Source organism: Rissa tridactyla, chromosome 2 (assembly GCF_028500815.1).
Source record: "Rissa tridactyla isolate bRisTri1 chromosome 2, bRisTri1.patW.cur.20221130, whole genome shotgun sequence".
Taxonomy (NCBI): domain Eukaryota; kingdom Metazoa; phylum Chordata; class Aves; order Charadriiformes; family Laridae; genus Rissa; species Rissa tridactyla.
In genome coordinates this window covers 160,749,504-160,763,570 of record NC_071467.1, presented here as the reverse complement: position 1 = coordinate 160,763,570, position 14,067 = coordinate 160,749,504, and the positions used below count along the sequence as shown (strand labels likewise).

Genomic DNA, 14,067 nt, shown 5'->3' with positions numbered 1-14,067 from the left:
GCAGCATCCCAGAACTGCTGCAATGAGCTAAACAAAATTTTTAAAAATGCCTTTTTTCCATGGAATAGCAGGGACTGATCCTTTGCCATCCCAGACGTTGGAGTATCCTGGCAGGAGCACATGAAACCATTCTGACTGAGAGGAAGCATTTAGTGCATTTTGGACTCTGTGAATGCAGGTGTGAATGCCTACACAAAGTGCGGATTGACCGCAATCCACTAGAGAACATCATATTTAAAGAAGGAATTTGCATTAACAATTTCAATATGATTTCATGTTTGCTTCACGCACAATTTGACTGAATACACTGGTACATTCCTCCATATGTTAACATGCTTAAACCAGGACAGCTTGACTTGATTACAAACTGGCTCATGCCGAACTACATAAAGATGGTCAGCTGTCCATGGAAAACATGGTGCACCCCTTTGCTCTTTCTTCAGTGTTTCTGTTGCACCATGGAAAATTCATACATGTTTTATTTTTTTCCTTTTCCACCTGCTTCCATGCGTGTTTGGTTTCCTTCATAGCCACCAGTAAATATGGGAACACCTCCAATTGTGTGAGATGTTGTTGCACCTCCTCTGCTGCTTGAATGGTTACTCTTGAAACAAGAGGACACAAAGCTACATGAGTCCCATACGCTGGAGGTTGATTTAACTGAATTTAACCTCTGCAATAAACCAGATGATTTAAAATTAAAAAAATCCAAACAAATCACCATTTGCAATGCTGAAGATGCAGATTGCATCGAGCAGATATCATCTGATTCAAGGACTTGTTGGCTATATCAGATTTACTCCTGGACAAGAGTTTTACTATCCCATGAATAGTAAAACTTTCAAAGCCAGTTCTGTTTTCACCCAAGTTAATTTTCCCTTGACTTCAATACAACAGGGAAAAGAAAGCTAAAAACAAACCAGATGAAGCATAGGAGCCAGGATATTTGTCAATGCTCCCAGAGTACTAAGACGTGTTCCCTCTACATTTTTACCCCATCATTGCTTAGGCTTTAACAATGACCACGGCTCTCCTCCTGGTGCCAGAGGTCGGAGATGTCCTTTGAAGCTGTTCATTTCCTTTCTGCAATCGGTCAAAGAGGTCACTGTTGAGCAAGACATTCTACTTAAAGAACTAATAAAACAGCTCTAGGAGACACCAAGGAGTGAATTCATTTTCACCAGGTCCTCTCTCTGGAGGAGGAGACAAGAAAGCACGGGAAAGTGTGAGCGTTGGGCAGCCTCAATAGCAGGATAACACCCCTTGAATCCCCCGGGGCAGGGAGGTGGCTGGGCAGCCCTTTCGCCTGCGTAAGCAGTTAGTAGAGATTCATTTGAGCCATGACAACATCAAACATGCCAACAGTGGACCAGTAGGCAGTTTCCTCCTTACCATCACTATATATACATGTACGGCGTAATATAGCAATGCAAAAGTACTGCAGTTGCTCAGACACATCTTTCAAGGATTCATTTGAAAGAGATATTCTGTCAAATTCCCACATTATCCAGCTATAGAGAAAGGCCATTCGTGTATGCAGGCATTCTGGCAGGAGCTATTTGCTTTGGGGCCAGATGTAATTCAAAGTTATTCCGAATATTACACTGCAGCAGCCTGGCCAAGCCCAGTAATGCTGATTATTAGGGCTTTCCTGGTTTTCCAGATGGAGCTGATTTCATTTGCTTCTCTCTCTTGTAATTAATAACTTGTCCCTTTTGTTCATTTTTGAATCTTTGTTTTATCTCTAGCATTTTGTAGAATAGTTTCCAATTTACTTAATCCATTGCTTGCCTCCTCGGTGCACGTAGCAGAACTCATTCAGCCATACAGTTTAATGACGTGCAGCTCAAATCTCTGCTGCACAATCTCACATCCACTTCACATCAAGCTGGCGTTTTTGCCATTTATATTTTATATGCTATAAACTCACAAATCGTACCGTTTCATACCAGAGCAATGTCAATAATCTTTGAAAAAAAAAAAAACCCAACCCTAACCACTAGCAAACATATGGGATCTGTACGTTCTGTCCTTTAAACAAGTGCAGATTTAGCAAGGAGGGGGAGGGAAAAGGGAAGAGGGAGAGCCACATCCCCCCGCTGCCAACGCAATGCATGTTCCTGCAGCATCAGTGCTTGGATTAGGCCCATGGCCACCCTACTTAGGTTTCAAATCAAGAAAAAATAGATGTAACTCAATTCCCTGCTGCCAGTTTTTAGCAATATTAGACTTCTGCATAGAGAGGAGGTTTTTTTAATAGTGCTCACATGAGGCTAGCTGTTTGCATTGAGGGCGTGTTCATAAATGGTATATCAGATGTTAATAGATGGTGAGTATTTAGTCCGTAGGCATATTACGGACCTGCATAAAATGTGCTATAGGTGGCTAAACGCTATCTAGTTACAAACAGGGTTCCAGCCAACAGCAGGGATGAACCAGCCTGCCTTTTTCGTGCTTTTAACTCCTAGCACACAGCAGGGTTCAGTCCAGGGCTGGGGCTCCTAAGCACTTCCACAATTTAAATAACAAATATTAATCTACTAGAACATATAAACAAACGATGCGTTCAAAGCGCATAGACGAAGCGGGCTTGCACACAGTAGCTGTATGTTGGAGGCAGCCTGTACATCTGTGTGTACGTGCGCAGTCGCACGTATCCCATTAAGGATGGGGAGGGGTGTCCGTGGGTCCCTCTAAGGTCTGGTCTGCACGGAGGGAGGTTGAACCACTGAACACTGGGAGTACAGCAGAATATCTGCGACATCGCAGGTCTGACCCCAGCATCAGTGGGACAGTCACCTCCCCGGCTTGCTGCACCAAGTGTCGAGAAACCCAGGTGTGGGGATTTCTGGGCTTACGCCATTGTTCTCAAGGGAATCTGGGTGGATGGTCGTTCTTTATTTTCTTTTCTTTTGTCCTCCAACTGCTTAGAGCATCTGGGATTCCAGTTAGTGTATATTTTAAAGCCTTTGTTTCTTTATCCTTCATGCTGCACTGTGACATTGAATGTGCTTCAAATGAATGAAAATCCTCCTTTAAAGCTACTCACAATTCAATGCCTGTCTGTCTTTGGGCCCACATTTGGGAGTTTTAACAGATTAATGTCCAGAAGGTCACAACAGAGGGCAAGGCATATGACTGAATATTAACTTTTAATAGAGTGCATTGAGCTCAGGAGCTGATTAGAGCCTTCATGAAGCAAGAGCAACGCTAATCCTGGAAGGACTCCTAAAATCTTTCGTAAGCTGCATTTAATTAAAAGAAAATGAAATACGCAAGAGTTGATGCACGAGTTGTACATTTGTGCATCCCACTCAATGAATGAATCATTTCCCTGCCTTCTTCTCTGACACAGAAATACCTTGCAATCCATTAGAGATGCTTAAATGTTTTTACAGCCCCAATGGACCACATGTCACCACAAGCCACCCAGGACGTGGCAATTGAAGTCCAGAGCTGATCTGGTGTAACTATAGTGCTTCTGCAATGATTTGAGTGGAGGATGCCTTCCAGACCGTAGGCTGTCCACAAAAGGACGTAATTGCTTGTATCACTGCTGAGGCAAACATCACCCAAACTATTGTTCAATTCACAAAGTAGATTTGTTTCATATTTTCATACACCCCCCCCATAAGACGTATATGGCATGTGTGCATTTGGGGCAAATCTCAACCGACGTAACTCTACCAATGTTACCACTTCACTACGGCAACAGCACGTGGCCTTCTCACACAGGCCCAGGCCCAGTTGTTACCAGTTGCCCCAGTCCTTTTACTGGTAGAGAGCCACAGGGAGCCAAGAAGCTCTAACTGGAAAGATGAACTATAAGCCGTATGAGTGTGAATTGATCAAATGGCAGCCGGATCCAGTGTCAGAGCAGGGTGCAGTATGGGACCAGCCAGCCCCCTGCCCTGGCACAGAGCATGGACCCCTGCTCCTCCCGATGGCTCTGCAAAGGGCAGGAGCCCGCAAAGCAGAGCAGCCCTGAAGGCACACGCGCCTCGTGCTCCAGTGTGCTGGGGACCTGTCAGCCTTGCTCACGTCCCCTCCAAGGGCTGGGGACAGTCATTAGAGCAGCAGCCTTCCCACTGGATTAACACAGAGCTTTGCAGCTCTGCCGGCACCGTGCCCGTGCCTGTCAGGATCCATCAGACAGCCCAGCCTTAGCAGCTAATAGAATAACTGAGTGAAAAAGAATAAAATTATCCCTTTCTGAAATAGCCAGAAACGCTCTTAACTAGTACTGAACGCAGTTAGGGTTTTACAGAAAGGAGGCAATCTGACTTTTGGGCACTGAACGTAAGGGGAAGCGCCCAGGCTGTAGTGGATGGTCCGTTGCTGAACGGGCAGAGCTGTTCCCATCCCGGCTGCCAAGCACCAAATGGGGTTCGGGGACACCGAAACAACTGGGATGGACTGGGAGCACTGAAGGAGTAGAAAGATGTGAAGAGGGTTGTGCAGAAAGTAACCGTGCTGTGGCTGGGGTTTTTTTGTTGTCACCCCCTCCAAATGTCGTCATCAGCTGGAGGGCTTATGACTCAGGGAGCAAAGAGAAGATTGCTCCAGTTTTGTGCCTTCAGGGAATTTTTTTTAATATGTTTTTTAATGTGTGGTGATCCAAGGTCAAAGTGAATCAGGATTTCTATCACATCCGCATCAGGACCAGCATGTCGTGCTCAGACAGACCCCGCAAGTCAGTCAGATCCTGACGTGATCCTCATGCGTGTCCTCATATGGCTCGAGCAGAACCTCCGACGGCTCTGCACCCGTGCTCGAAATGCACATGTGCAGCAGCGTGACCCCTTCCAGGCATCAGGAGTCAGCTGGGTCCGTTGCATGGTGGCCTTAGATGGGCCAGAGTGAACACGTGAGTGACCACAACCACACCAGGAAGCATGTTCCTGGATCTGCTTGTCACCACCACCGGTTGTAGCCCATCATCCTCATGTCCTCCTTGTAAATCACTGATGAATAAAAAAGCAAATTCACAGCACGTGAAAGAAGCTTAGAAAGGTTGCAAGTCCATTCCTTCTTGAACTCATACAAGTGACAGAAAAAAGGTACTTAGAGCCAAAAGCTGGTCTTTAACAATTTATTCCACAGGTCAGTGAGTGGGAAGGAGGGTGATGCCCGGTCTCAGCAGGCCATCACTGGTAGGATGAAAGCTCAGCTAGAAGTAGTTGATGACTCTTCTGATGGACTGCACATTTGCGCTGCGTGCCTGCCATGCATTGAAGCTGCTGAACTCACCCCGCTCCACCACGTACATACGGCCTCGGTAGTTGGGCTCCTCGTACAGCACCCACCTGAGCAAAAAGGGAAGGTTACTTTGGCCCCAACAATATGGTCACACGAGGTGGCCTCATGCCCACGTTGAGTGGCTGCATTTAGGCACTGCAGTATTGCAAACTACCAGGGCCCAATAGTCCCTCTGCAGTCCTGGTCCCATCCTGCACACAGAAATGCCCCCAGTGGAGTTAACTGCTGGGCCTCTGCCTATTTCCAGTGTAGCCTGGCAATTATCCACAACCAGGCTGGACCTTGCCTTTAGAAGAAGTTGGTTTGGGTTACACCAGCAGCGAAGCCTAGGACCAGGGGCTCCCCGCTTCACAGTTATGTAGGAATGGATCTGTCTGAGCTTCACGATGCGCAACAGAAACAGTTTGATAGCGTTTGATAGCACTAAAGAAGGACATGAGTCCTCTCAACCCCTGATAAACCCATTTTAGACTGTAAGGAGAAACGTGCAACGCTTGAGGATGTTTTACCTCTTTGAACTGACTCATTAGCTACGATGGGAACCATAGTTAATAATTTCTCTCTTTGCTAGTAATTCTCAATGGCCTTTCTTTGATGCTTTCCAACAGAGCAGGCCTTGGCTCGCTTACCTTTACTTTATCTCTACATCCAGAGTTAACTACAACTTTCCCTTGGAATATAGTCAAGTAGATAAAACGCTCAACAACCTTGGTGACTTTGGCATGCCTGACTTCTTCACCTAACTTGTCTACGTTTCTTTAGTGTGTCTTTCTCCATTTGAAGGTCTGCAAGTGAGGAGCAATTCTGATGGTCAAGAGGGACAAATTTTGCTGCTCTTCTCTCCCTCCATCCCTTTGGTACACACTGTGCCATGGTCTTAATGTGGCCACGTGTGTCACCTCTTTCCTCTATTTACATTTCCCCTGCTTTTTAACCAAGTTTTGCCATTGCTCTGGTAGTTTTACTATTGGGTTTCCACCCCATCATTGCTGACCTGCTTATGTCTGCCTCAGTCTTCTCAGCATTTTAAGGCTTTTATAAGGATCTCTGTTTCTTGTCCCATCCATTTGCTCAGCAATGACAACAGAGCACAAATGCAATCTTCCAAATCATTTGGTTTCTGTGGTCTGTCTCTTCCCAGGAATCCAGCTGCGACATCGGGGTTGGGACCTACTGTATGTGGAATTTCCAGGCAGAAACTCCTTTAAGTACTGGATGGGTCAAAGACTGCTGGGCCTCCAGGGTCAGACGACAGCTGGTGAACTCAGATCAGTCTGACCCAGAGCAAAAAGCTGGAAACTTAGGAAAAAAAGTTGTTTATAAAACCAACCACCCACGGGCATTATTTAAAAAAAAAAAAAAAAGCAAAAGGTTAGGGTATTTAGTCGAGCCACCTTACAGATTCCGTGACATGTTTGGGTTTATTTTGTGTTTCTGAGAGGACACCAGGTGGGACTGTGGTGGGTCCCTTCTCCCATCTGCCTGTGCATTGATCCAGCCAGCACGTTGAGCAGACGCCTGCCTGGTGCCCCTCTCCCCCCAGCTGCCCGCCCTTGCACAACCCTTTTCTGCAGCATCGCTGCAATCTGCTCAGCCAAGACATTTGGATCCCGAGTGTTTCCTGCAAACAAACAAGTTCATTCTTTGGCACTTCTTGCAGCCAGTTTATATCCAAACCGGAATTACAAAGCCATCCTCAGACTTTTCCTTTGAGGCTTGCTTTGCAGCGCGTGGAGAAGTCTGCCCGCTTCTCATGTGAGTGTAATGGCAGGTTTCCCCAAAGCCATGTCCCCCCATCACATATCCACTGTCGGAGAGAGTACTCAGCTCTTCAGCTTAATTAAGAACAATTTATAAAATTATCCTCCTCCTCTAGATACACCCCAGCCTTATTCATAAAGCCACGCTTTTTTTTCTTTTTCTACCCCATCCCTTCATCCTCTATGCACCTCTCCATATTTTTGGATGATCGTGGCCCTGTTTCTCCATCAGCTGACCATCCCTTCCTCAAGCACTCCTGGAGAGAGCTCCCGATCCTACTTTCAGCACCTTCCGATCACTCCCTCCTGCGGAGAATACCTAACGTTATTGAAAATACTGCATGGTGGTAGGACAGGGATGTTCACAAGGCATTGCTGGCCCACCAGGACATAGCAGTTCTTCCAGCTCTCTCTGCTCTAGGGCATCTTTCAACAACTGCTGGACTCTGGGGAATAATGCAAAGGGTGGAGCAACCCCTCATAGTCACTGTCTTTCCCAAGACCTCTGCGTTTCTCTCCAGACACACAGTTGATGTGTCTGCACAGTCACAGGGAGGGAAGGGGACAGGCCTTGGGGTAGATGGAAGCGGACTGCGTGACCTGGTGTGGTGTTAAGAAGTCACCGGCTTGTCCCTGCTTAGGGAAAGGCTGCAAAAAAGACAAATAAAAGGAATAGCAGAAAGATGGGAGTGAAGTATATTGGCAGTGCAAGGTGATGAGTGAAGACTTGTATGGCTTACTTAGCTGTTCCTTTATTGCCGAAAATTTACGTTCTCCGAGGCCATCAGTGAGAGAGGAAATCAAGTCAGTCAGGAGTGCAGAAAACAAAAAAATAGATGATCCTGTCCTCAAGCCCAGCATGGGAGAGCTGATCCCGGCACATAGCATGCAGCCCTCAAACATCTCGGTGCTGTGTTTCATTAGCACATAAACCCAGAGGACAAGGGAATAAAACTTGCATGGAACCAGCGCAAGCCCTATAAGCCAAAACTGGCTGCTCGCACTGAAAAAAGTAGCAGGGGAGTGCTGCAGCTTCAGCCTGACCCAAGCAGGATGCTTTCAGTAGGGCTCGAGGTCACTCATTCTCCTCGCAGGACTCGAGCAGTGCCATGGGCAGCTATTGCCTCTGCCAAGAAACAGGTAACATTCATTGCGCAGCAACGTTTGGGTACCTGTTCTGGTTGATATTTCGCAGCCTGACTGCAGGACATCGACCCAACGCTCATAAATGCTTCAGCAGATTAAGCGGTTGGTCTGGTTCCTTCAAGTTACATCACTGTAGCATAGAAAAACCCTTTTTTAGGGTATTCTCTCCTGGACTGTAACACAAATTCAGGTTTTTAAAGTTGTTATTGCTAAGCAGTCCTCTGTGGAGCGGCTGAGGCACAAAGGAGGACAAGACGCGCACGTCTTCGTCTAACACCAGATGACACCATATGTGATACTGGAGCTGGCTCTGCTCGTGGGACAGGCACAGCCGCTCACTGCGCAAACCGCAACAGCTTCCGAGGAGGCGGTAACATCTCGAAACTGCTCCAAAATAGCAATCTCATTTCCAGCATGGTTTTAACAGCTTTATCGTCAGGCTTTCTGGCTGTGTGGGGAGGGTAGCAGTCGCCAGCCCCAAAAGGGCAGCGGGGAAGGTGCGGGACACTCTCAGCCCCACCACACACCATGCCAAAGGCAGCCGCTTCTCTCCATTCCCGTGTTTGCAGCTCATCCATCATCACTTCCCGCAGGCATGGCCACCCCCATGATCGCAGGCAGCAGCTTTTTAACAGCACGTGACACCGTCCTCCAATTTTGAAGAGGAAGCAAATATTTCAGTGTCCAACGGATGTCGCATTGCAGGAATTAAGGGGAAAAATTGCAGGGCAAGACTTTGGTGGGCAGGGAACTCAGGAGGACCCTGCTTTACGCCTGCTTTCAGTATGCACAGGGTAAAACAGACCCGCTTTCAGGTCCCCTCATCTCCGGTGACCCCATCTCCTCCGCTCCCCAAATGATCGAGGATGGGTCTTGGGAGGGTTCTGCCAGGCTGAGCCCAGCACCAGCTACACCTGCAACACCTCTGGGGTTAACTGGGATTATATGGTCCATCCAAAGGAGAAAAGCAGTGCCATAAGGTCCCTTTCTCCTCCCTGGCCTCACCTCTCTGCTGCGGTATCTCCTCTTTCCCTCCCTCCTCCTGCAGCCCAGGGCCAGCAGGTCCCTCTGCACTGTCCTGCCTTTTAATGGCCTTTACAGATCTTTCCACGCATTTGCAACAACCATCTTCCCAGGGTCTGAACGGAATGCTACAAAGCGCAGCGAGTTCCTCACCACGCTCCTCTCAGTATTTTTTTTTCCCTAATTTTTTTTATCGCTACTTGAAGCCTTTGAGAAGTCACGCAATGCTAACATAAACAGTCTAGGCTCCCATGCGAGGGAAAGCAAGCTTTGTGCCCCTTATATATTTTGCAGGGGAGGGGGGAAAATCAATCTGAAAAAAGTAAGTGCTTGAAAGTTTCTGGGCAGCTTCCCAATTTCTCAAGCTCCAGGCTCTGCTGCGGGGACACGTGTGGTAAATAATTGTCCCTAAAGCTCTTGCCAGAGTGCTCACAGGCCCTCTCTTGGCTTTACAGTGTTGGTACTCAAATGCCTTTTGCCTCAAAGGCTCAGCACTAATGGACTCCCTGGTGGGCTCCAGACATTTCTTCCCATCAGGAGCTGGTAGCTCTGCTCCTTCGTTTTAATGAACCACCACTGCCTGATCACAAGCCTGGGTTTTTTTGGAAGAGGAGAGGTCTCGCTTGAATTAGAAAGAGTCCAGCAGGACACTCACTGTCAGGATGTCTCGAGCTTGGATGGCAACAATGTCTTTCCTATTCTAGGGAAAAATTGCTGTTGGAGAAAAGGGGTCCAACCCCCCATGCTGGGAGCCAGGGAGATGCGCAATGTCCAGTCCAGGACAGGCAGAGAAGAGCGTTTCTGTGCTTCCTCCTCTGCAGGGGCTCCCCTCGCTCCAGCCACCCTCTGCCCAGCTGCGGGAGGATTTTATGGCATTTCCTGGCTCCCAGCACACTTGCAGTGAAAGGGGAGACCGCCAGAAAACAACCCATCTCAAAACAGAAGAAACAAACCCATAAAAAGCACTGACACCATCGAGAAAATGCAAATTGCCACCCAACAGCAAGAAAAGGGCAAAGCTGCTGTCCCACCGTGGTTTCGGGAGCATCTGCAGGCGCAGGAGGATGGGGCTGAGCATCAGCAACGCATCCGCAAAGCGAGTTCCCGAGGCACCAAGGCTGACCAAAAACACCCAGCGGGGTGGCCACGCATCACTGCCACAGTCGCCCCTGTCTTTCAGAGGCAGGATTGAATTTCAAGGTGAGACGCCGCTGCCTCATTTGTGCTGCCCAAGGAGGAGGTCTCTGGTGTTGCAGCAAGCCCTGGTGAAGCCACTTGCAAAGCAAAAGCCCTGACTTGCATCACCCAGAGCCATCCATCCATCCACCCTCCCCAAAGGCCTCTGCGTGGATTTTAAAGAGATGTTTGGAAGCATGCTCAGAAGTATTAGAGAGAAAGAGAGAAAGAGAAAGAAAGAGAGAAAGAGAGAAAGAGAGAAAGGCAGGAAGGCAGGAAGGCAGGAAGGCAGGAAGGAAAGAAGGAAAGAAGGAAAGAAGGAAAGAAAGAAGGAAGGAAAGAAGGAAGGAAAGAAGGAAGGAAAGAAGGAAAGAAGGAAGGAAAGAAGGAAGGAAAGAAGGAAGGAAAGAAGGAAGGAAAGAAGGAAAGAAGGAAAGAAAGAAGGAAAGAAGGAAAGAAAGAAGGAAAGAAAGAAGGAAAGAAAGAAGGAAAGAAAGAAGGAAAGAAAGAAGGAAAGAAGGAAAGAAAGAAGGAAAGAAAGAAAGAAGGAAAGAAGGAAAGAAGGAAAGAAGGAAAGAAAGAAAGAAAGAAAGAAAGAAAGAAAGAAAGAAAGAAAGAAAGAAAGAAAGAAAGAAAGAAAGAAAGAAAGAAAGAAAGAAAGAAAGAAAGAAAGAAAGAAAGAAAGAGAAAGAAAGAAAGAAAGAAAGAAAGATAGATGTTTTGGGGCTTCTTGTTTCACATGCCTTAAAAAAGGTGTGACAGAACTCTCGTAGCTTATGCTTAGATGCCACCTTCCAAAAATCATACCCCTTCGAAGCAACTCTCGATGGGCAGGCACCAAAATTTACCTTTAAGCCATAGGCTTAAGTCACATTTTGAGGCTTTCTCCGAGCTCCCCTGGCATCGACAGATTTTTTCCATGATGGGGGGGGAGTCTCTGCAGCTGCCTGGCTGCCCTGCGGTGCTGGGTACAAGGGGTGCGGGGCAGGGAGCACGTGGTGGCTGCGTGCGGTTACTTACGCGCCGTCGCCGTACACTTTGAGGGCATTGATGCAGGTCTTGTCCCAGCCTTGTCCCTGCAGGAAGGAGCAATCTTCCGTCAGCTCCAGGCTGGGACCTCTAAAGTGGCTCCCCTCAAATATTTCGATCCTGTAGTGCTCGCCGTGCTGGGGACAAAGGCATTCGAGTCAACCAAAAAAATAAAAAAAAAAGAGATCCAGCAAATTTTTTCCCTGGCTTTTATACGACAAAGAGGAAGACGGAAGGGTCTTTGGAAGGGGAATGTGAAAAGCAGCCAACACCAGCACGCACAGAGCACGCACAAACTCATGCGACCTCCCAGCCAGAAAACCCTCGTCTCTGCACCTTCCTGCAGCTGCCATCCACATGGGCACACAGCGCTCGAGGGACGCGCTGAGCTCAGGCACATGTAGCCCCTCGTCCACCCACAGATCTCCCCCCACCGGCCCCACAAACCCTCCATCCCAAATACAGCATCAGCTACAGCCCCTGCTCTCCATGCACTCACACAGCAAAAAAAGAGAGATATCCAGAGCGTACAAACATGTTCGACAGTTTCCCTAAACTAATCTACATTGCCTCCAGTTCCACGTGTAGCTGCGGGTCCTGATGGGAGCTGTTGTGCCTTTCTTTAAGGAAAAAGTTAAGCAAAAACCAAAAGAAACTGTCCCAGCATCGTCTTTGCTGCGTGGGCCCTTGAGGGTGACACGACGTAAGTTCCTCCTGGGAGATTTCTGCAGCCTGCGGCATAGGTATGTGGGACAGAGCGAGCTGAAAGGATATTTTTAAGCCAAATTCAAGGAATACCTAAATGCATTTTTTAAATAAACCACGTCAACGCACAAGAAGGCCGGGCTGCGATGCCAAACCCCACAGCAGGCGGCTGCCGGCAGCAGCCGAATGGATACCGAGCCTGAGCAAACATTCCTCCGGGAATCTGCGCTGCAGAAATGCCTCGAAGCACTCGCTGGCATCTCATGGGGAGAATCGTGGGCCAGCAAAAGAGGAGCACGTCCTCACGCCGGCCAGGCTCCAGAGCAGAGCATCCCTCCCTGTGCGGACCACGGAGGTGCTTTGGGAAGGACATTATGGACATGAAACAAAGCCCTTGCCCTGCCAAAAAGCAGCTTCGGGGCCAGTAAGAAATCCCACCAGCCGCATGGGGGCTCATCGTTGCCCCAGGGGTCATGAGTGATAGGAGAGGTGAATGGAAAGACCTAACCCAGATTCGTTTTTCTTTGCTACTTTTCAATCTTCCCGATTAAACCTTCCTCTGGGTGGTGCTTTTAAAAACTTCATGAGGGGACTACCTAGTATGGGGGAAAGAATGGGTTTAGTCTGGGATTACTGGTTTGGGTTTTTTTGCAACCGTGGAGAATTTGGCTAAAATTGGCTAGGAGCAGCCCAGCTGCCCCACGGGGCTGGTTCGGAAAGCCCTGGGGCTGCCCGGGGAGACCAGGCTGACATGACTCAAACTTGCCTTGCGCAACGACCCTCCTTCCTAATGCCCCCGTGAGCGACTCACATTAAAAAGCAAAAACACGTGACGCTGGCTGGACCTTGCCACCTCAACTGAAAAACCACAGGAAAATCTCAATGGGACGTATTATTTCTAAAGAGCATATATTTTTATGACACTTATTCATGTTGCTCCTGTGACCAGGAGAAACAAAGCCCGATGACAGCTCTGTCCCACCGATGCTCCGGCTGGGATCCACTCACCATCCCGATGGGCCGGCAGGAGCCCAGGTGGTCGCTGCGGCCGTTCCAGCGGTAGAAATTGGGATACTCGCCGTGCTCCAGGACGTACTGCTGCCCTCGGAAGTCGGGGTGATCGAAGCAGACCCAAGCCCCGCTCTGGACGCAGATGGAGTTGACCCGGTTGAGGAAACCTCGGTCCTGGAAGCTGCTGCAGCTGCCGCAGATCTCCAGCTTTCTGCCCGTGAAGCATTTGCCTTCGTAAAACGTGATCTGAGGGGAGGGAGGAGAACGGGCCCACGGTGAGGAGCAGACCCCACTTTGGAGCAGATGGGAATCTCTTGCAGATGCTTCATTTTAGGATGGTTTGGTTTAGGTTTTTTAGCTGCTTTCCAGCAAGAGGAGCACGGCATCACTGGCATTTTTTCCTAAGAACTGTATTTGTTTTTCTGGGAACGCAGCGCATCCCGCATTTACGACACTTCTCGCCGCCTCCTGCTCGCTCACACATATTTCCAGGAGGAATGTTTAAACAGGAAACTCCACTCCCAAAACGCAGCTCCTTCTGCTGCACCCTCCCCGTCCCTTGCTACTGAGTTTACACCCGGTACCATCGCTCACGTTGCATCCTCCGGGATATTATCCTAACCTACTCCTTCAACCCGGAGGATGCGCGGGCTCTCCGGCCCCAGGCTGGAAGGGAAGCGGTCGGGTCGTTACTTACTTTTCCTGAGTATTGAGACATTTTCTGCTGGCTGCTCTCCAAGACCAAAAAGCGGGAGCCAAACCAAAAGCCGCGATGGACAGCAAGGTTGGACACCCCGCTTTATAGCAGCCGGTGGCGGGGGGAGACGGGGCTGGTGTCGCGAGGGCTTTTTCACAAAGCAGCGGGAACCGGGGGCTTTACGCTTTCCTGCTTCGTAGGCAGAACCGCCGGTAACGGGGCCTGCTGAGTCCGGGGTTTTCATTTTGGGCAGATGATCTG

At 48.7% G+C, this 14,067-nt stretch overlaps 1 protein-coding gene across 1 annotated transcript; it reads right to left on the bottom strand.

Moving 5' to 3' along the window:
- Positions 1-5,170: 5,170 nt before the first annotated feature.
- Positions 5,171-13,830, bottom strand: CRYGN (crystallin gamma N). The gene is made up of 4 exons (XM_054192156.1): positions 13,807-13,830; positions 13,107-13,355; positions 11,385-11,530; positions 5,171-5,306 (listed from the first exon to the last, which is right to left on the bottom strand). The coding sequence occupies exons 1-4, from the start codon at positions 13,825-13,827 to the stop codon at positions 5,171-5,173; spliced, it is 552 nt and encodes a 183-aa protein (XP_054048131.1). The 5' UTR covers positions 13,828-13,830.
- Positions 13,831-14,067: the final 237 nt, after the last annotated feature.